Here is a 24,770-nt window from a genome sequence, read left to right as displayed (position 1 = left end):
ATTTTTTATTTTTGTAAATTTTAAATTTCTATTTTGCGTGGAGTGTTATGTTATGATATCTGCGGTACATTAACAGGGACGTACTGGAGAGCTGGCGTGCGAGGCTAAAGGTGGAGCGGGAGGTCTCTGAGGTGGCCCCCCGGCAGCTGGGACTGGTGCAGCTGGGACTGGTGCTGCCCGGAGTGGCAGTGTGGGCTGGGGGGACGTGTTCATGCAGCACCAGGTGGGAGTTGGACTCTTTATCATCGTTACAGTCGGTGATGCTGAAAACAAAGAAAGAAAGAAAGAAAGAAAGAAAGAAAGAAAGAAAGAAAGAAAGAAAGAAAGAAAGAAAGAAAGAAAGAAAGAAAGAAAGAAAGAAAGAAAGAAAAAAAAGTAATGGTTTAATGTTTGAACCTTCTTATATCTCAGCAATTTACCAACAATTCAATAGTTTTATTTGTTTAAATAAAATAAAAACCTGCCTGTTGATATTAATTACAGTCTAAATCCATCCTTAAAGTTCTTGAGTTGCTCAGAAACTTCATGGATCTTTAGGCTGTTGATTTTGAACATCCTCACACAGAGCGTTTCCAACTGAAGACAAAAAGTCCTTAGCTTCCACAACGAAGCCTTTCTGCCAGAGGAACATCCTGTTGTAGGGCTTCTACACAGAACTCTTTAAGGTATGGCTCTGAAGAGCAGATCTAGTAAGCATTCCAGATGTTATAGATGTGAGTGTAACAACGTTCTAATCGCAAAGTTAGTTTGGGGATCTATTGTTTTTGTGATTAGCTTAAGTCACGCCCTCTGGTCTGGTATGACGGGAAGTTGTAGCTCAGTGGATAAGATGTTAAACTTCTAATTTGAAGGTCATGAATTTAAATCTCTTCACCACCAAGCTGCCACTGCTGGGCCCTTGAGCAAGGCCCTTAACTCTCAATTCTCTCTCAGCCGTATAACTGAGATAACTAAGTAGCTCTGTATAAGGGAGTGTAAATACTGTAACTGTAATAATAATAATAGTGTTTTATATTTAAAATGTCACAGATTAACGGTGATGTAAATCTAAGATGATGTAATCTCAAGCACAAAGTGCAAAGAAATGATTTCGGAGGTAATAATCAGAGGTAATAATGGAAGGAAATATCAGAAAGATAATAATTTGTGTATATGTATATATAAATATATTTTTGTTTATTTATCAGGGAAAATACACCAGACTTTGTTACATACTGACACCCGATGGCGTGTAAACAGGGCATACAGAATAAAGCTCGTCTCCAGCCCTCGTCCCTGGTTAGGATTTTACATAAATTCAAAACGACCAAAAAAACCCACCAAAACAATCATAAAAAAACAAACAAACAAACAAACGTGTACAAATAAACAAGTGTATAGAAATAACTCGATATGTCTAAATGATTAACAATAGTGCAATGCAAATATTCAGCATTATACAAAGTCACAAACATAACATATAATTTAACACACAAAGGAAATGTAAACTGAGCCAGACGGAATAACGTTATTACACTGCGGGTTCACATCGCCGTAAAGATTTCAGCCATTGTACACTGTGACTCGACAGTACCACCTTACTGCCCCTCTGGTCGTCCCCCATCACTACTCAACTGAGAGATTACATCAGGGACCCTATTTGCTAAGGTGCACATACATATATATACTTATATTTATATATTGAGTAAATGTTATTATTATTATTATTATTATTATTATTATACTTGAAAATATACACAACAATGGCAGGAGTATAAAAAAGAAACTAGAGTTAGCGCAGTGTCACTGTGGATACTCGCTCCGTGTTTAGCGCATGCATGTAATTACTAAAGAAACAATAGCACTAGCGTTCGCTAACCCCATGGATTCTTTAGGGTTTTATGTCCAGCTTCAAAAATGTATCTTAAAAGGGGTAAATCCTGACATATTCCACATATTGAGGCAGTGAATAAATGAAGGATGGAGGAATGAAGACATTTTAAAAAGTCTGCTGAAATCAGTAGAACGTATCATTAGAAAGTTCAATCTTAAATGTAAAGTACACACACACACACACACACACACAATCTATATTACCCAAATGGGTCTAACAAATGTAAACTATTTAATAAATTGTTTCCATTTATTGAATTTTATTTAATCAATTTAATTTGTGCCAATTTAATTAATTGCTCAATTTAATATAATAATAGTATTTAATATAATTTAACCAAGCAGGCATTTTATTTAAACTTGTTTAAAAAATGGAAACTGTTTAAATGCTAATGTTCACAAATGTAAACAATAATAAACTGCATTAATAAAAAAACGACAAGCAATTTAATGTTTTGCATTTCCTCCCCTGTATCCTGTCTGTATCCAAACTGAACCGAACCGTGACTTTTGTGTACTGTTATACCCTTATATATTATTATTATTATTATTATTATTATTATTATTATTATTACTTGTAACTCAGTAGACAAGATGTTAGACTTCTCATCAGAAGGTCATGGGTTCAAATCCCTGCATCACCAAGCTACTACTAATGGGGCCTTTCTCAAGGGCCCAACAGTAGTAGCTTGGTGGTGCTGGGATAATGAAGTGCCACTTGTCCTAAATGCAAATATAATAATAATAATAATAATAATAATAATAATAATAATAATAATAATAATAATAATAAATAATAAATAATAAAACCAATAATAATAATAATAATAATAATAATAATAATAATAATAATAATACCTAAAGCATTTTTTTAAACAGGGAATAAAATCGCACACTGAATCCCACTGATTGTTGAAAACAGCAGGATTCTCTGTGCATGACTCAGTACAGGAGTCGCAGCCAGAGTGCAACATTCTGCATTAATATTGTGACCCAGAGCCGGTGTAACAGCCGTGGATAATTTTATTGCGTTTCCCTTCTGGAATAAATATCCTGTTTCGCTCATTTCTTTGGTGAGGCCTGACTGCGAGGAGGACTTCCCCTAGGGATCATCAAGGACCCTCTGTGTCCATGACTACAGTGCAATGAGAGATAGTTGTCACGGCAACAGAGCAATCTAAAACACATGGCCTTAGAAGGTCGATAGGACGAGGGAGGGGGATGGATGTAGTCGAGGGAGAAATGGAGGACGTGGGGTGTGATTACTTCAAGAGATTCAATGGGTTTCAGATCGCTTCCAAACATCTCCATAAATAAAGTAAAAAAAAAAGGATATCTGAGTTTTGTGTGCATAAGAAGCTCCTACTTTCATCTGTGTGCTTATAAAGCGCTTATATAGGAACGGAATGGTGTAGGGTCCAGAACATCTCTTACCGATGACGTCTTAGGTTATTAAGGCTTCATATGGGTGTTGTATGGGATTATATAATGTGTTTTTATAGCGATAGAACTGGAAAAAGGTTATACAGCGCTCTTATCAGTAGCATTGATGCTTTACTGATTTTACTGCAGTAATAATCATGTAGTTCTGCTTCACTCTGTACATTCTCTGTTTTTTTAAGCATTATTTCTGTATATAAAAGTGTATTCACTGTATATGATAAATTATCCTCATATCCATATATCATCTGTAAATTCCCTGTGTATAACCTTGTTGTACGTACTCATTATTATTAATCAATTATTAATCAATATTATTAACTTTTTATTAGGTTATTATAAAATTATTATCCCTAAATCCCTCAAGTTAGCAGTTATTAAGCCCCTCATTAAGAAACCTAATTTGGTCCTAACACGATCGAATTACAGACCCATTTCAAATCTCCCATTTCTGTCTAAGATTTTAGAAAAGATTGTCGCTGCCCAGTTCTGTTCCTACTTACAAGAGAACAATATCTTTGAAGAGTTTCAGTCAGGTTTCAGGCTCCATCATAGCACAGAAACTGCTCTAGTTAAAATCACTAATGACCTGTTTTTAGCTTCAGACCAAGGCTTCATCTCTCTGTTAGTTTTACTAGATCTTGGTGCTGCATTCGACACTATAGATCAGGATCTTCTCCTTGATCGCCTACAGAATTACATCTGCATTCAGGGACAGGCATTAAGCTGGTTTAAAGCCTAGCTGTCCGATCGTTACCATTTTGTGGACTTAAAAGGAGAGCTATCCAGGTTATTTAAAGTTAAATATGGGGTGCCACAAGGTTCAGTTCTAGGACCCTAGCAGATGATACGGGGCAAAAAAACATCATCAGAACGTTTCCCATCCAGAAGCCGTGGATGGATAAAACCATCCGCAACACTCTGAGATCTGCTCCGCTGCCTACAACACAGGGCTCGCCACCGGGTACATGGACGAGTACAAGGCTGCATCTTACAGTGTTCGCAAAGCGGAGAAGGAAGCAAAGTGGCACTACGGATGGAAACTGTAGTCACAGTTCCAACAGGGTGGCTCTAGGAGCCTGTGGCAGGGTCTAAGAAACATCATGGACTATAGAACACTACCTTCTAGAATGGTGAATGCGGACACTTCTCTGGCAGACAAGCGATACTTCTTTTACGCTCGCTTCGAGGCTGCAGCTAACCACGCTAGCGGCGCTAGCGGCACAAACAGCATACACGCCGAGAGAGCCGGAGAGGTAAACATGTTCACCATCTTGGAGAATGGCATGAGGAGGGCATTCATTAGAGTGAATACCAGGAAGGCAGCAGGACCAGATGGCATTACAGGTCGGGTTCTGAAAGCCTGCGCTGACCAGCTAGCACAAGTGTTCACCTCACTGGAACAATCTGTTTTCCCCTCATGCTTCAAACAGTCCACCATTGTTCCTGTCCCGATGAAACCCCAGCCCGCCTGCCTCAACGACTACCGCCCTGTAGCTCTGACCTCAGTAGTGATAAAGTGCTTTGAAAGACTGGTCACAGACTTTATCACTACGACACTACCAGACACACTGCCACCAGTGGACTGAGGACGCCATCACCATCGCCATCAAAATTCTACACACAACGATGAGCCACCTGGACTACAGAAAAGGGAATTATGCAAAGATGCTGTTTTTGGACTACAGTTCAGCGTTCAACACCACACCTCATCCACCCTCACTCTCAGCACTGGAGCTCCCCAGGGTTGTGTTCTGAGCCATCTGCAGTACTCACTGTACACATATGACTGAGTGGCCACTTCCAACTCCATCATCATCATCAAGTTTGCTGACGACACTGTTGTGGTGAGCCTGATCTCCAACAATGACGAGACGGCCTACCTACAGAAGATTAAAAACCTGGAGAGATGGTGCCAGAAGACAACCTTCTCCTGAACGTCAGCAAAACTAAGGAGCTGATAGTGGACTTCAGCACGAATCAGGAGCAGTCATACCAACCGCTAAACATCAGCGGGACCCCAGTGGAAAGAGTGGAAAGTTTCCGATACTTAGGTGTTCACATCACACAGGAACTGTCTTGGACCTGTCACATCAACACCCTGGTGAAGAAGCCCAGCAGCGTCTGTACCATCTGAGACGCTTTCTGACGTGTAGCATCACTTCCTGGTTCGGGAACAGCACCATGCAGGACAGACGAGCCCTCCAGAGGGTGGTGCGTTCAGCTGAACATACCATCCACATCAAGCTCCCTGACCTGCAGGAAATCTACAGCATGCGGTGCAGGACCAGAGCCAGGAAGATTATGAAGGACCTCAGCCATCCCAACAATGGACTCTTTTCTCTGTTAGGTTCAGGGAAACGCTTCCGCTCCTTGAAAGCGAACATAGAGAGAATGAGGAGGAGCTTCTTCCCACAGGCCAGTTTAAACCAGGAAACACCCAGGATCTGAAACTGGACCTCTCTCTCCATCTTCACACGTTTTCTGCACAAATATTTTGTGTTAACATTTACTGTATCTATATATATTTTGCACTATGACACTTTAGTCACTTAAACTCTGGACTTGTACAGCACAGTGCCACTTTATACCACATCATATCGCACACAGACACTTTATACCACACCATACCGCACACAGACACTTAATACCAAACCATACCACACACGGTCACTTTATACCACACCATACCGCACACGGACACTTTATACCGCGCCATACCGCACACGACCACTTTATACCACACCATACCGCACACAGTCACTTTATACCACACCATACCACACACGGTCACTTTATATCACACCATACCACACACGGACACTTTATACCACACCATATTGCACATGGTCACGTTATACCACACCGTACTGCACACGGTCACTTTATACCACACCATACCGCACATGGTCACTTTATACCACACCGTACCGCACACGGTCACTTTATACCACACCATACCGCACACTGTCACTTTATACCACACCATACCGCACACGGTCACTGTCAATCACCTTAAATGTTACTGTTTACTGTCATATGCATCCTTGTATATACACTTTTGTTTTACATACATTTTATTTATCTACCTTAATTTTTTTCTTGGTTTATTTTTCTCCTCATCCTATTCCCTCATGCCGGACCGTCGTAAAAAGCAGTTTACCGCATGTCATACTCTGTATGTATGTGACAAATAAAATTTGATTTGATTGGTTTGATTTGATCTGACCCCTGCTTTTCACAATATACATGCTTCCTATTGGAAATATTATTAGAAGGCATGGAATTAGCTTCCACTGTTACGCTGATGATACCCAGCTATATATCTCATCAAAACCAGGCGATACACTCAATTGAACAGGTTAACTGAGTGTGTTAAAGATATAAAAGACTGGATTACGCATTAATAAACAAGCTACAGTTTGTCCAGAATGCAGCAGTCAGAGTTCTCATAAGGTGGAGAAAATATCACCATATAACCTCAACTGACTGTATACGACTGTAGAAAGATCATCACTCATAATCACACACTCCAGTGCTCATGTTAGTTCTCACTCTCCAGTGTTCTGTAGTGTTTAAAGGCTAGAATCACACTCTTGATGTCACCCACATGAGGATGAGGTTCTGCTTTTTGGCGTCTGGTTCCTCTTAAAGTTTCTTCCTCATAATCTCAGGGAATTTTTTCCTTGCCACAGTCCCCCAGGTTGCTCATCACGGATAAACACACATCATTCCCTTTAATTAATAAGTACTGTGAAGCTGCTTTGAGAACATGCCCATTGTGAAAAGAGCAATAGAAATAAACTTGAACTTGAATATACATATCTACACATAGATTTAGTGTACTTCATCAATAGCTCCTACACAGTTTTACACTGCCCAGAGCCTTTATATTTATTTGTTGTAAATATATCTACATATACAAGGTGGTATCAAAAAGACCTGCTCTGTTAACATGAAAGGTCTTTATTTATCTACGTTTCCACACTATCACCTTCAAAAAACTCCCCTTGCACAGCAATACCACGCTCGGTGTTCTAATGGAACATGTCCTGGAAGTCTTCTTTTTGATTCACGCCGGATCTCCGCAACGTGTTAAAACAGGGATCTGGATCTTCATATTCTGGAAGAGGGTGAAGTCCTCAGGAGCCAAATCTGGCAAGTAGGGTGTGGGTGGAAGCGAGATCATGTTGTTTCTGGCAAGAAACTCACATGTGAGGAGGAGCTCGGTGACATGGTGTGCAGGTGATCGGAATAGTAGACGGGGTAACGCACATGGTCAAAACAGCACCAATCACACGGTTTCCACTGTACACAGGACGATGTCTTTTGGCACACTGCGTTATGAAGGTCGGTGCTCCCTGTTATTGTGGGTGCAGCCTCGTGCTGCCATCTATTGGCGTGTTACAGAACTAGTCTCGAAACTTTTTGATACTACCTCGTATTACATGCTTTACTTATATTTATATTTTTATCTGCACTATTTGTCCCTAATTTATCTATAGGAAGGTATAAATGGTTTATAACATATGGCTAGTGTGAGATTATAAAGAGTGTATGTGCACTAAATTAAGTCAGAAAAGCTTCCTGTTGCCATTGTATGAGGTTAAAAACAATCACTCAAGTCAATCAAACATTTCAACATCCCATTCTACCTCTTAATAAGTACATTCTCAGTTTGGAATTAGGCAGCAGCCCTACGACAGAACCACCATCCACACAGAAACAAAACACGGCTCTTCCACATCACAGCTGTTGATGATAATGAAAGCTGTAAATGAATTGCAGACCCAGCCTTCACTCGTTAGGGCTTCCATTCCTGCATCTGATGATCGAGTCTGGAGCTACAATGCAACACACACCCAAATAAACCACGAGCAGCACGGCTCAGGTAAAACGTCAAGTTTAGACTGAATTCATTTCTTAAGAAAACCTTGCAAACAGACTTAATACTGGAGATAAATGAGGTATAAAGCATTATAGCAGGTTTAATGGGCCCCGTAATGATGTTGTATATGATTATAAGAGAACAGTGAGTATTGTAATGGGATGAGTTTATAAGAAGCTCATAGTTGTTGTGCGACATTATAAGAAGTTAATATTAGAACAGAAACAGTATGGAGTTCATAAGGGTTCATATGGGCATTGTATGAACTAGCTAGGGGGTTTAATAATTTACAATAGTAGATATAATAATTAGGGTCATGTGAGATCATAAAGAACTCATATTAGTCACTGTATGAGTTTATAAAAGGTCCCTATGAGCATTAGTATTAATAAGGCTGTTATAAGAGGTTATCAGCAGTGTGTATGGTGGTCATCAGATAATCTGAGATGTACTTACAGCCAGGAGGGCGTCTGTGCAGGAAACGGTCCCAGAATCTCCACTTCTTCCTCAGAGGTCTGACAGCAGCTACATTCCCAAAACCACCGCCAACATGCTCCACACGACCAGCGGCACAGCAAGAGATCCGTCAATGTGGACAGCAGACCCTAAGGAGAACCATCACAAACACAGACTCAGAGACACAAGCAACTGCTGCACAACAACTGCTAATGGGTAAGAACCTTTGGAGAACTGGAGAGTTTGGAGAATGGTAGCTATCTGTTGGTCCATAGAAATCTACGGATCTAAAAGACAGGAGGTGAAGCTGGAGGTGGCAGAGTTGAAGATGCTGAGATTTTCATCTGGAGTAACAAGGAGGGGCAGGATTAGAAATGAGCTAATAAGAGTGAGCGTGCAACCAGGACATTTTGGAGACAACATGAGAGAGGTGTAAATGAAATGATTTGGTCATGTGCAGAGGAGGGACATGGGAAGAAGACTGTCGGGGATGGAGCTGCCAGGCAGGAGGAAAAGAGGAAGCCCAAAGATAATATAACTAATAGATAATATATACATACAGTGTAATGGTGAATGGGTGAATGGTCTATTGGCAAGACAGCTCAGGTAGGACGTTTTAGAGACTAGGTGATTGAGATGTTTGGTCATGTGCAGAGGAGGGACATGAGGTATATCAGTAAAAGAACACTGAGGATAAAAGAAAACAGGAAGAGCAAGGAGGAGGTTTATGGATGTGGTGAGGGAAGACATGCAGGTAGTTGGTTTGAAAGAGGCAGATGTAGAGGACAGGGGGGGATGGAGACGGATGATCCGCTGTGAAGACCCATAAAGTGAGCAGCCGAAAGAAGAAGAAGAAGAAGAAGAAAAAGAAGAAGAAATATATCTCACAATTCTGACCGTTTTCTCTACGGATGAAGCAGAACCTAAAAGGTGGACATCTGAATGTTGATAGGAAAAAGGAGCAAAATTGCTGCAAGGTTTATTTATATATTAAAAAATTCGGGTAAATTTGGAGGTGTGAATTTTACACAACAATGATTTAAATGAGTAACTGAATCATCTAAATGCAGCCGTGTAGCCTGACTCTGAATACCAGGAACCTTCCTGATGTGAGCACTGAGAGAACTCAACTATTTGTAGGAATTTAATTGTGATACTTCCAAAATAACTTTTGGACTCTTCTAGAGAAAATGCCTAGTGCTGTCTAGCGGTTGTTAAAAGCCTCAGGGAGCTTCAGAAGATGGAGCTTTTAGTGTAGTTGAGGTAGAAAAGCGTGAGTCATCGCCTCTGCTGAGACCCGTCTGCCTCGTCACACTCACACACACACACACACACACACACACACACACACACACACACACACACACAATTGAGTGTCACTACAATTCAGCTAAACAAATCAAATGCGACAGCAGGCAATACAGTTTCTTCATAAAGCTACAGGGACGAAGAGAAAACCAACCTGATATATGGGGTGGTGTGTGTGTGTGTGTGTGTGTGTGTGTGTGTGTGTGTGTGTGTGTGTGTGTGTGTGTGTGTGTGTGTGTGTGTGTGTGGTTGTGGGGTCTGTAGGGTGTAGAATGTTGGGTATAGGGGGTGGGCTGTAGGATTTAAAGTATGTGATGTAGAGTATGTGATGTAGTGAGTGAGGTGTAGAGTGTGGGTGTACGGTGTGGATGCGTGCCTGGTGTAGAGCGTGAGTGCAGGCTGTAGAGTGTAGGGTGCGAATGTGTTGGGTGTGAGTGCGGGGTGTAGAGTGTAGGGTGTGGGTGTTAGGGTGTAGAGCGTGGGTGCAAGGTGTAGAGTGAAGGGTGTGGGTGCAAGCTACAGAGTGTGGTTGTAGAATGTAGGGTGTGAGGTGTATAGGGTGGGTGTAGGGTGTGGGGTGTATGGTGTGGGATGTAGGGTGTGAATGCAATGCGAGGTGTAGAGTGTAGGGTGTGGTTGCGTATATGCTGTAGAGTGTGTGTGTGTGTGTGTGTGTGTGTGTGTGTGTGTGTGTGTGTGTGTGTGCGTGCTGTAGAGTGTAAGGTGTGGGATGTAGGGTGTAAGTGTGGTGTACATGGTGTGAGTGGGGGGTGTAGAGTGTAGGGTTTGGGGTGTAGCATGTGGGGTGTATAGTGTGGGGTGTAGGGTGTGACAGCAGGGTGTAAGGTGTAGAGTGTAGTGTGTGGGGTGTAGGGTGTGGGTGAAGAATGTGGGGTGTGTGGTGTATGGTGTGGGTGTAGAGTGTGGGGTGCGGGGTATATGGTGTAGGGTGTGGGGTGTAGGGTGTGAGTGTGGGGTGTAGAGTGTGGGTGCAGGGTGTACGGTGTGGGGTGTATAGTGTGGGGTGTAGGGTGTGACAGCAGGGTGTAAAGTGTGGGTGTGAGGTGTAGAGTGTAGTGTGTGGGGTGTAGGGTGTGGGTGAAGAATGTGGGGTGTGTGGTGTATGGTGTGGGTGTAGAGTGTGGGTGCAGGGTGTATGGTGTGGGATGTATGGTGTGGGGGGTATGGTGTGGGTGTAGGGTGTGAGTGTGGGGTGTAGGGTGTGTGTGCAGGTGTATGTTGTGGGTGTAGAGTGTGGGTGCGTAGTGTAAAGTGTAGGGTACCTCGTTGACGGGTTCCAGCTGTCCTTTTTTACAGGTGGGAGAAGGACGAGGAGCAGCGGAAAGCAGGAGGAAGAAAAAAACCAGAGGAGTTTAGCAGGACACACGCACACACACACACACACACACACACACACACACACACACACACACACACACACACACACAGTATCCATGGGTTAGAAGTTGTTGAAGATCTCAATTCAATTCAATTTAATTCATGTTTATTTGTATAACGCTTTTAAAAATGAACATTGTCTTGAAGCAGCTTTACACAGATAATGTGGTGATAAAGAATGAAGATGTTCTTTATAAGTGTAAGTTTGTCCCTGATGAACAAGCCGGTGGCGACTGTGGCAAAAAAAACTCCCTGAGTCGGCATAAGGAAGAAACCTTAAGAGGAACCAGACTCAAGAGGGAACCTCATCCTCATCTAGGTTGCACTGAATGTCCATTTATTGCAGATAAATGATGTTGAGGTGCAGTGATAGTGATCAGAAGCAAACTGTAGTCCTGAGTCAATGTAGCAGACTGTTTACATTAACAACAGTCCAAATCCATCCTCAAAGCTCCCGTTCTTACTCCGAAATTTCATGGAACCACCCAAGGCATTGATAAGAAACTGTCCCAAGCTGCACTGAGTGGCCTCCAATCGAAGAGAACATCATCCAGAGGCAGACCAGGACGAAGTGGGAGGATACACAGTGGGAAGAAAGGCAGGAACAGTGGTCACTGGAACCTCAGAAGCATGTTTAACTCGACCGAGAGAGTGAGAGAGAGACGGAGAGATAGAGAGAAATGAACACTGTAAAAAAAGGAAACGATGCAGTTGTGTTGTTATTCTTTGTTGATGAATACAGAGGAAGGCTTGAGGAAGCGTCTGAAACCACACACTGAGTATTTAACGACCTGCTGAGAAGAGGGTGACAGGAAGAGAAGGATATGGATTATTAGGTCTCCTGATTGTTGTATGAAAGTTAATGTCACTCTGCAGTTTGGACTCTGGTAAGATCGCTATGGCAGCAGAACTAAAAGGGAGAACCAGAAGGTAACACAGACATGAGGATCTCTGGGATAAAAGATGACCCACCACACCACCATCAACAAACCTGAGTGAACATGTGAGAGTGAGGAGACAACAGCATCCAAATATCCCAGTTCACCAAACACTCCATATCCATGATCCCTCCAGATCTGCTTCTTTACCTAAGAAAAATCTACTGATAAAAGACGACTAAATAAATATGGTTTTTTTTAGCCTCGAATCGGGTCAATAATCACACCAAGGTCTTTGACTGCTGTACACACTGAAACAGAAACACCATCCAGAGATGCTACGGAATCAGAAAGTTGACTTCTAGCTACATGTGGTCCTAGTAAAAGTACTTCTGTCTTATCTGAGTTGAGCAGAAGAAAGTTATCAAGCATCCACTGTCTAATGTCCTTTACACACTCCTCAACATTGTTAAGATGATCTCGCTCATCTGGCTTTGCTGAAATATACAGCTGTGTATCATCAGCATAGCAATGGAAGAGAATCCCATGTTTATGTATAATTTCACCCAGAAGCAGCAGATATAAAGAGAAAAGCAGTGGGCCTAAGACAGATCCTTGCAGAACACCAAACTTTACCTCAGAGAGTGTGGAGAACTCACTATTTACATCAACAAACTGATAGCGATCAGTCAGATAAGACCTGAGCCAAGAGAGAGCTGTTCCCTTTATTCCAACAACGTTCTCCAGTCCAGCAAGCAGGAGATGATGATCAATGGTGTGAAACGCTGCACTGAGGTCGAGCAAAACCAGTAAAGAGACAAAACCCTGATCAGAGGCCAATAACAGTCATTTAGCACCTTAACTAGCGCCGTCTCTGTGCTATGATGAGGCCGAAATCCTGACTGATACTTTTCATAAATGTTGTTCCTCAGTAGATGTGAGCAGAACTGCTGTGCTACAACCTTTTCTAGAATCTTGGAGATAAAGGGGAGGTTTGATATTGGTCTGTAGTTGGACAGCTGACAGGGTGAAGGTCAGGTTTCTTAATTAGAGGGTTGATAACTGCAGTTTGAAGGATTTAGGTACAAAACCAGTGGTAATGGAAGAGTTTATTATTTTAAAACAGGTTCAATTCCCTCTGGAATGATCTGTTTGAGGAAACTTGTAGGCGAGGGATCGAGAATGCAGGTTGATGATTTTGATAAGGAAATAAATGAAATGAAGTCGTTCTCTTGAATAGGACTGAAACTTTGTAATTGATGGTCTGTTATAATGACACTGCTGTCTACAGGGTTATTTATAAAATACTTCGGATTTATTTTATTCGTCTGGATGTTTTTTTGCCTGAAGTTTTCAACTTTATTATTAAAAAGGTTCATGAAATCATTACTACCTATTGATGGTGTGCATGTGAGTGCAGTGCTTTTTATGCAGATTTTAAAAGAGATGAGGTAATGGTCTGAAATACCTTTAGACTGTGGAATTATGACCAAATGTTTTATTTTTAATCCAAATGTTAGTAACAAATCAAGAGTGTGTCACCACCAGGCAGTATTGCGTTACTGTAACACAGTTACTTTTGACAGTAACTAATACTGTAATGCATTACTTTTTAAATAAAGTAACTCCGTTAACGTATGGTTCATTACCCTTTTAAATGAATGAATTCCGGTTGAAGTGTAGACTACAGTCTAACCTGTTTACAGCAGCAACGCATTGTAGGATTGGTGGATGAACCACTGTAAACACAACCGTACACTGTGGACGGTCTGTGCGGCAGTAATGGCGAGTCGAGGCAAAAACAAGTTTCTCAAAGTGGAAATATGCTCATTATTTCACTTTAGTTGAGTATAAAGACAAAAACCTTTTAGTCAAATGTAAGATGTGTCTTTCTGGTTCGAACTATTCACCACTATGAGTGGGTCCTATAGCATTCTGATTAATTCTACTGAATCTAGAATGGACACAACTGCTGCTTTTAAGGAGTTTTCCTGATTATCAAAATTAATATTAAAGTCTGCAACAATTGATGCTTTGTGTAAAGAAGCAGCTGGATTTGTGATGAAATCTGCAAATTCTATGAGATTCCGAAATTCTATGTCGGGCCCCTCGGGGTCTATAAATAATAATTATGGGAATTGACTGACTAGACTTGCTTTTGGACACTGAATATTTTATGCTGGTGTAAAGAACTTCAAATGTTTTACATTTGTGTTTAGTCTTTTGTGCGACACTTAGATGATTATTATAAATAGCTGTGACTCCGCCTTCTCTTCCATTTAGACGGGGTTGGTGTATGTAACTATACCCAGGAGGACTTGCTTTATTTAACGCTACATATTTATTCAGTTTAATCCACGTTTTTGTCAAACACATTATATTAAACTCCTGGTCAGTAAAAATTCCGTTTATAGTCAGCGCTTTTGACGTGAGAGATCTAATATTCAACAATCCTATTTTTAGATCAGAGGTGCTGCTGTGCGTTCAGTCCTATTTCATTTAATGTTAATCAGGTTACTAAAACAGACTTTCTAAAAATTTCTACATTTTGGTTTCTCTGAGGTGACAGACACAGTCTCAATATGGTGGATCCCGAGTGACAACTCTGTGCAGCTAGCAGATGGTTGGTTTAGCCTCTTTGTCTGCTCACTGGCCTTGCCTCTGGACAGTCACTTGTTAACTAGTGCTGTTCAGGGACTATGATCTATACTACATGAAATGAGTCCCAGAGTGTGATGGATACCGTCCCGCCCAAACAGGCCAGCCTTGCTCTCAAAATTGCTCCAGTTATTTATGAAGCCCACATTCTATTCAGAGCACCACTCGGACATCCAGCAGTTTAGCAACTAAGATCTCCTGCTTTAGACCCTATTGAACATGAATGAATATGAACACTGACTGCACCCCAGGCTTTCTCACATCACCTACATCATTATCTGACTTTACTAACACCCTTGTAGTTGAACGAATCTCTACAAAATCTCCACAAAATCTAGTGGAGCATCTTCCCATAAGAGTGGAGCTCATTTTAACAGCAAAAAGAGATTAAATGTGGAATGAGATGTTCAAGCACATATTTTAGTCAGGTGTCCATAAACTTTTGATGAATATTTATAATTTAATGATTATTCATTTTATAGTAATTAATAATTAATTGTGATATAATAGTAATATTATTATAACTAAATTCAATAAAGAACATTTATTGGATATTTTTTCTTGTACATTTATATATTTATAATGTAGGAACCAGTTTTATCATCTCACCTGTTTTCACTTCTTCTGGTTTGATTATTTAAAAAAAAAAAATAATAATAATAATTCATTGAACTTCTGATCAGAAAGTCTTACGTCCAAATCTCAGCACCACCACTACTTAGATGCTACTGCAGGGCCCTTGAGCAAGGCCCTTGAATCTCAACTGCTCAGTTGTATGAAGGAGATAAAATGTAAGTTACTTTGAGTAAAGATGAAGTCAAACATCATAAATGTAAAATAAATAAAAAAACAATAACCTCAAACTTCATGGATACACACACGCACACACACCTCACCTCTTACACATACTTTACACACCCCTTCATGGATACTCGCACACACACACACACACACACACACACACCTTCAAAGATGAAGCCAAACGTTGTAAATGTAAAATATAAAAAAAAAAAACACCCCAACCTTCATGGATGCCCACAAGCACACACCCCACACCTCTCACACACGTTTCACACACCTTTACAGATCATATGAGCGCACACCCCACACCTCTCACACACACTTTAGACACACATTCACAGATACACACAAGCACACACCCCACACCTCTTACACACACTTTACACACCTTCACAGATACACACAAGCACACACCTCACACCTCTCACACACACTTTACACACCTTCACAGATACACACAAGCACACACCCCACACCTCTCACACACATTTTAGACACACATTCACAGATACACACAAGCACACACCCCACACCTCTCACACACACTTTACACACATTCACAGATACACACAAGCACACACCCCACACCTCTCACACACACTTTACACACAGAAAAACACACACCTCACCTTTCATACACGTTTCACACACCTTCACAGATACACACGTACACACCTCACACCTCTCACACAAACACTTTACACACACCTTTACAGATACACACACATACACATCACCCCCCCACCACCACCACCTCTCGCACACACTTTACACACACCTTTACATATACACACAAACAAAGCATCTGCCAAATGTCGTATATGTAAAATATAAAAAAAACAATAACCCAAACTCAGAGATACACACAGTGTAAGAAAGGATTCCTATTTAGTTGTGTAGAGCCCTGTTAAATTAGGGTCTAATAATTATTTGTTTTTTATTTTATTTTACACTACAGAGTTAAAACTTGTTCATTTAAAAAAAAAATTATATAACTAAGGAAAAAACTGTTATAAAAAAATTGTTGTTTAAAGAATAAGGTGTTTTCTGACTGACCACTGAGGTGAGGGAGGAAGTGAAGTGTGAGAGAGAAGGACGACACGAGGAGTCCGGGGGAAAAAAAGGTGCGCTAATCGTGCGGTGCAGGTGTAAAGTCTGACTACTGGGTTGTGGACTATATACAGGAACACTGAACAGAGAAAAGACTGTTTAGAAAAATTATTGTGGATGAACTCAATCCACAATTGTGTGAGTTTAAGAGTGACGGGACTCAGGTGCACGCGTTATTGTGAAGGACAAATATGACGCAGTTATCTTAATCACAGGACTACTTCAGCTTCACGTGAGTCGTACATTTTGCAAAGTCATAAAGTTTGACTGTACAAACGTTGTGGAACGATTTGCAACGCGAATGGTCATGCAGTGAGTGAACAACGGAGACAGTGAAGGCCGCGCGATTTTTCCGGAGAGACCGAGGACACGTGGTGGTTTATGCTGCATCTCTCCAGGGAAAACACCAGGGAAAAATAAATCGATTGAACGGATAATCCAAGTGTGTGCTTCGTGTACAAGTTTCACTGTTCCATTGGATTTCGTGAGTACTAGCAACTGCACACATTTTCACATGAGCTCCAACGTAGCGCGCCAACCAGAGACTTAAATCCCAGCTGGGTACTATTTCTTTTGTGGGGTTTTCTTTTTTTTTGTCTTCTTTACATTTGTTTCTGTTAATAAATGTTTGTCCATACAATATATTCTCAAGTTATTTCTGAATGATATGTCTGTTATTTCTGAATGAAGAGAATGTCTAAAAGAAACACTGAAGTCTGAAGCCCGAGGTTAATGACAGTATTTTGGGGTTACTTTGGTAGCAAACAAATTACACCAAGTAAATTTAGATGTGCCTGTCACGTGTAAAATAACCCTAGACATAGTTTGAGCCAGCGAATCAGTGAGAGGGCTACAGTTGTATTTCCATGCTTCACCACTTGAGCCAGATATACAGTTTACCAAGCAATGACAAGCTACCCGTGACATCACAGTACACCGTCCTCCACCAAGAGTATGAAAGGCCAGAACACGGAGCCACGGCATGCATTCTGCATCACGCAACCCACTGAACAGCAGCTAGCAGAAGACAGCAAGAATCACCTCATATACAATCAATTCTATACCTAGTAAAGTAGAGTGTTCTGAGTCCTGTATCGTGTTTTTACTGACGCGCTGGGGCGAGTACAATCCCCTGATCAGCGCATACCAAATAGTGAGAATCCTTATATGGTCCTTCGAGCTAGAGAGGAAAAGTTCCTAACATTCGGTCTATCAAGCCGGATAGGAAACTTCCTAGCATTGGTCCTTCGAGCCGGATAAGTGTGCTTACCACAGAAGTAGGATGTCAGAACAACCCTCCAGCGAGTTTTCGCGCCCACGACGCAGAACTAAGCCCCTATCCCACCTTAAAAACTATGAGGTAAAATACAATGCACAGCGTTCACATGAACAAGAAGAGGAAACACAGTTAAGCACAATGAGAGACGAATCTAGTATGTTACCCCTCGATTACAGTATTTCTCTTCCTTTAAGTTCACATGCTGGTGACATCGACGCAATTACGGGAGCTACTAGCGCGCCGCATTCAGATGTTAACACACAGCCTTTCGAAAGTGATGAAGAGGAGAAGCCTTTGTTACAACCAGACGAGGCTGCACCCACATACGTCAGGCATAATTTAAAGCTTCAAGACCTGGAGAAGATAGTTAAGCAACTGTATGAAAATCAAGTGGCCTTTCATGAGGAATTACGACAACTTAAAACCCTTTATAAGGATATGCAGAATTTAACAGTAAATCCGCAGGCAGCTCTGCTAGCTCCCCGACCACAGCAGGTCGTAGAGACTCCATTCCCTTTGCCCAGAACTATCTTTAAACCACCTGAGGCAGCGGTGCCAGAGCCAGTGCCTCATACACCACAAGTGCCCCCTAGTAAGAATCCCTTAAAGTCAGAAGTAGATACATATGCCCATCTACTTAATTCACAATATCCTCCCTTGATGGGGCGGCTTCAGAGTGCCGCATCTCCGGACATGTTTTATAGGGAACCGCATCCAACAATTCCAGATTTCACCAGTCCAGACCCCAGAGAGTTTACTCATCTAAAGTTAGCCCTTGATAATATCCTCCCTCCCAATGCAAACTTTTCAAGTATCAGATTCTCTTAGGATACCTCAAATTTAGAGAGGCTCGCCTAATAGCAGACACATACCTGAATTCCCCTCAGCCATACACAGACACTATGACTGCACTTAATGACAGATTCGGAATAACTTATCAGTTAGCTTTTACTAAGATAGAAGCAGTCATGGATGCTCCTGATGTTCAAACTGGAGATGTAGCCAGTTTCAATCAGTTTGCCATGCAAATTCAAGCTCTCGTGGGTCTCCTGAAGTCATTAGTCAAATTACCCTTGGATTTGTATGCCTCATTCAGACGACACTTGCCTTATCAGAATTCCTACACTCCACCGGATCTAGCAGAGTGGCTCAAGCTTGAATCCCGGTGTCAAGACCATAAGTGCTTGAATCAGAGGAAAGAGCAGAGACGTAAGATGGTGCAGCCAAGACCAGGCCCAGTAGCAAAGCCCAGACTTGCTTCTGTCCTGCATGGAGCTAACCAACCCCCAGAAGCAGCTACTCAAGTGCTGACACCCTTGTATCAGTCCAAGCCAGCACAGGGATCTGAACAGATCAGAGTTCTGTGCCCATACTGCAACAGTACCGAACATTACTTAAGCCAGTGTACCACTTTCCAGACATTTAGTACAGGGCAGATGATAAAATGGATCAAAGACAACAAGCGTTGTTGGAAATGTGGGCGATCACACCTAGCTAAAAATTGCACCCTAAAGAAGCCCTGCCATCTGTGCAGTGGGAAACTCCTTCAAATACTTCATGGGGTTAATAGGCACCTTTAACTCTGAACACATTTGCTTAGCACTGTTACCCCATTGCAACGCTCCAGCAGAGATACCAACACCTGAAAGGCATTCCTTTACAGCCCATTGACAAAGCACAACCCCTTCTTTTGATAGGAGCAGACCACCCTCACCTTATAACACCCTTTGAGCCTGTATGCCTAGGGCCCCTGGAGGTCCAGCAGCTATCAGAACTAGACTAGGCTGGACATTACAAGGCCCAACACGCTTTTTGCAGCAACAGTTACAGCCTTTAACAGTGTTTACATATCTCTATCACTCCTCAAATGGAAGAACTATTCCGGGATGAAGAGAGACTATGGCAAGGTGATACTATTTCACACAGAAATGAGAAATTAGTCACGCAATCAAACCAGGATAAAGTGGCAATAGATCTGTTGCAAACCAGAACAACTAGAGTAATGGTAGATGGAGTGAATCGTTATGCAACCCCCCTTTTAAGGAAAGCTAATATGCCGCAACTCTGTACCACTAAGGACTCCGTTATGCCCAACTTAAGTAGTATAGAGCGGAGGTTGGCAAAGGATCCTTAAAAGGCAGTAGCATATAATGAAGAGATTAAGAAATTAAAGAAGTGCGGCTATGTAGTCAAACTCACCATTGACTCTGTAAACACCGGAGAAGAGTCATGGTTCATTCCACATCACATGGTACAACATAATGGGAAGAAAAGAGTAGTGTTCAACTGTTCTTTAGAACATGTAGGCCAGAATCTGAATAATTACCTACTTGCTGGACCTACACTTAGCCCTTCCCTCTTAGGAGTGCTGTTGCGCTTTAGGGAACATTCCGTACTAATAAGCGGAGATATTAAGGGTATGTTTCATCAGGTCTGCCTACTGCCTGAAGACAAATCACTCCTTCGCTTTGTATGGCGTGACCTTCAAACTAATAACCTTCCCAGTATTTATGAGTGGCAAGTACTACCCTTTGGCACAACTTGTAGCCCCTTTTGTGCCATCTATGCCTTGCAACGCCATGTTCTCGACAACACCCAACCTAACGATATTTTTAGATCGATAGTAGAAAGGAATTTTTACGTAGACAATTGTCTTAAAAACTTAATGACCGCAGATGAAGCCAAGCAAGTAGTGGATGGGTTATGTGGCCTTCTTGCTAGTGGTGGGTTTAAGATTAGACAGTGGGCCTGTAATATCCCAAGAGTCGTTAATCATCTCCCGAAAGAGGCCCATTCGGATAGCATTGAGCTTTGGTTATCACATGACAAGACCGATCCCCATGAATCCACTCTTGGACTGAGATGGAATTATAACTTAGATATACTCGGTTACAAACACCGCCCAACACCCAAAACCACACCCACTATGCGGCACATCTATAAGATAGTAGCAAGACAGTATGACCCCCTGGGATTCATTCCCCCTGGGCTTCACCACCCGCGCCAAAATTCTAATTCAGCAGTTGTGAAACAAACAGAGGGGTTTTGATGATCCCATGTTGCCCACAGATTTGGTGAAAGCCTGGTGTGAATGGGAGAATGAACTACCCATTCTTTCTCAGGTCACACTTCCTCAATGTTATGTTACGCCAGATATGGATAGGCCCAATACCACGAAACAAATTCATATCTTCTGTGACGCTTCAGAGCGAGCATACGGTGCTGTAGCATACTTAAGAACTGAAGATCAAGAAGGTAGAATACAGCTTGCTTTCCTGATTGGCAGATCCAAAATTGCCCCTAAACATAAACAAACCATTCCTAGGCTAGAGCTATGTGCAGCCCTTATTGGTGCCCAACTATCGAAGCTGCTCGAAAATGAGTTCACTCCTAAGATCAGCCGAGTGATCTTATGGTCCGATTCAACAACAGTTCTTTCATGGCTTTCATGGCTAAGATCTGAATCTTGTTTTAAAGTCTTTGTAGGCACTAGAATAGAAGAAATTCAAGACCTAACTGAGTCACATGATTGGCGATATGTAGATACAGCCAGAAACCCAGCGGATGATCTAACAAAGGGGCGTAGCTTAGTAGAACTTGTTACACCAAACAGGTGGAGTTTAGGTCCACCCTTTTTACTTAAAGCAGAATCAGAGTGGCCAATCCAGCCACCTCTTAAGACCCCTGAAGGTAAAGTGGAAAGGAGAGCTAGTATATTCTGTGGTGTCACACAAACATCAAAGCCCTTAGACCCTAGTGAGTACCACTCTTGGAAAGACCTTGTTGAAGCCATAGTTCAACAACATCCAAGTGACTTAGATCAATCTAGTATACCTACAGCTAAGGACTATGTGACAGCAGAACATCTCCTCTTCCGTAATATTCAACAAGATAGTTTTCCAGAAGAATACGAGCAACTAAGCTCTGGTAAGCCTGTATTCCCTACAAGTAGATTTCTTACTTTAGGCCCAGAATTCGACAAAGCCAGTCAGCTTATACGGGTAGGAAGACGCCTACGTCGTGCTGAAGGCTTAGAACTCCAAACAGTTCACCCTATTGTCCTAGACCCTCATCATCGAGCCACCAAATTACTCATTCAAGACTATGATAGTAAGCTATGTCACCCAGGACCAGAACGAGTATTTGCTGAAATGAGGAGAAGTGTCTGGATACTAAGAGGTCATGAAGCAATACCCAACATAACTGTATGGAGTGTCGTAAGTGGAAGGCTAAACCTGAGAACCCTAAAATGGCTGACCTTCCTCCAGCACGCTTGAGACTTCATAAACCACCCTTTTATAGTACTGGTATGGATTATTTTGGACCTTTCCAAACCAAAATAGGAAGGCGCTTAGAGAAAAGATAGGGAATAATCTTTAAGTGTCTTACAACTCGATGTGTACACACAGCTATAGACACCGATTCCTTCCTCATGGCTCTGAGGAGATTTCCTCATGGCCCCCAGGGACTTCCAGGGTGGGGAGAGAGAGTTTAGAGATGCCTTAAAGAATCGTAGCCAAGAACTTCAACGGCATCTTGCCAAACAGAAGATCGAAATTCACAGATACACACACATTTTACATACACACTTCCACAGATACACACACAACTTAATGTCTAATCGTGTGTGTGATCAACAACAATTTGACAAATCAAACTAATCTAATTGAGGTCCTGCATGTGGAGTTCTGCACAATGATCCTAAAGGTGCACAAAAACACCACCAACAACAGATGCAGGGCAGAATTAAAGCCGGTATCTAAACGGGAGCGAAACACAATCATATTCCTTAACACACACACACACACACACACACAAAATCATATCATTATAAAGCTCTGCAATACCAAGAGATGAGCAACAACACCAGTCCCCTCATCCAACTGGTCACTGCTGTACTACCAAAACAACACACAAAACTAACACACCACCATCACACACCAACAAACCACCCTCACACACCAACACACACTCTCACACCACAAACACACACCACCAACACACACTCACACACCACCAACACTCACATACATACATACACACACACACACACACACACACACACCACAAACACACACATACACACCCCACACCTCTTACACACACCTTAACAGATACACAAACATACACACACACCTCACCTCTCACACACACTGCACACACCTTCATTGACACAAACACACCTCATCTCTCTCTATCTCTCTCTCTCTTTCTCTCTTTCCCACTCACACACACACACACACACACACACACACACACACACACACACACACACACACACACACACACACACACACACCTTTAAAGATGAAGCCAAACGTTGTAAATGTAAAATATAAAAAAAAAACAATAACCCCAACCTTCATGGATACACACATGCACACAAAACACACCTCTCACACACACATTACACACAACTTCACAGACACACACACACATATCTGAGCTAATGGAAAACTCAAAGCAACTGCAGAGTAAAATATAGTGTTGTGTGGCCCTTGATGAAGTACAGACTCGGTAGACACATCTGGCCGTGGAGACAGACGGGGAGACAGGTGGGGAGACAGACGGGGAGACACACACAGTCCTGTCTGCCCCGAGAGCAGAGACTCTGCCAGCAGTGTTTACTGAACACAGTAGAGGCAGAACTGCACTTCCTCACTGAACGCACCAAATACAACCACATTCAAACCCAAAACCATGCACCAAATCATCCCCAATTTTAACTCCCTATCAGCCCCCGACAAACTGCGCCACCTACTGGGGAGAACAGAGAGCTGCACACTTGCAGCACACTACATAAACACCTTCCACCAGGTGAGGACAGTGCACACACACACACACACACACACACACACACACATACATCACACACACTCACACATTCTTTCTTTCTCTCTCTCTCTCTCTCTCTCTTTCTCTCTCAAGATTCACGATTCAGAATTTAAGATATAATGTTTGCTTTATTGGATGATAATTATGATACAGAACACACAGACACATAACACCATCAATACCAATAAACTATAAAAATAAACTCTAATATAACTATAATAATATAATAAAAACTATAGATAAAACAATTTTAGTTAGAATAAATAAGTGTTTCTAATTTAAAAAAAAAGTGTGTGTGTGTGTGTGTGTGTGTGCGTGAGTGTTGGATATACTAGATGCTACACACACACACACTCTCTCTCTCTCTCTCTCTCTCTCTCTCTCTCTCTCTCTTTCTTCCTCCTTCTCTATCTCCTTCTTAGCCCCGCCCTCTCGTACTCTCCATCAGCGACCTGATGTTGTCTGAGCAATTAGTCGTGGTTGTATCCATGGTAACGGCGGCGGCGCGAGCGGGAATGACGCAGCAGGGTCAGAGAGACACATGGACCACACAAAGCAATCAGAACATTGCATAACACACACACACACACACACACACACACACACACACCCCTTTAGATCAGTGACACAATAATACACACCAGTAATAATAATAATAATAATTTGAATATTTATGTGCATTTTACATTTCAATCTTCTTTTAATACTTTACAAAAATAGAAAAACCAAAAGAAAAGAAAAACCCTGGAGATTTTTATGAATTCTTATGAAGATAAAAATAATCAATGCTTAATGCTATAAATCTTTATATTAAAAGTTACAATTAAATACAATTTTAATTAGTTTA

General features: G+C 41.7%; 1 protein-coding gene across 1 annotated transcript in view; it reads right to left on the bottom strand.

Annotated features, from left to right (window-relative positions):
* The window catches only part of syt17 (synaptotagmin XVII), a 35,273-nt gene that overhangs the window by 9,272 nt on the left and 1,231 nt on the right, over nt 1-24,770 (bottom strand). The window contains exons 2-4 of the mRNA XM_083566744.1: nt 11,248-11,265; nt 8,657-8,805; nt 85-263 (exon numbers count right to left, since the gene is read on the bottom strand). Of these exons, the coding sequence (XP_083422870.1) occupies nt 85-263; nt 8,657-8,805; nt 11,248-11,265 (346 nt within the window). The remainder of the gene's footprint in view (nt 1-84; nt 264-8,656; nt 8,806-11,247; nt 11,266-24,770) is intronic.

Source organism: Silurus aristotelis (assembly GCF_946808225.1).
Source record: "Silurus aristotelis genome assembly, chromosome: 17".
NCBI classification, from domain to species: Eukaryota; Metazoa; Chordata; class Actinopteri; order Siluriformes; family Siluridae; genus Silurus; species Silurus aristotelis.
The sequence above is the reverse complement of the archived record's forward strand: the minus strand, read 5'-3'. Positions and strand labels throughout refer to the sequence as shown.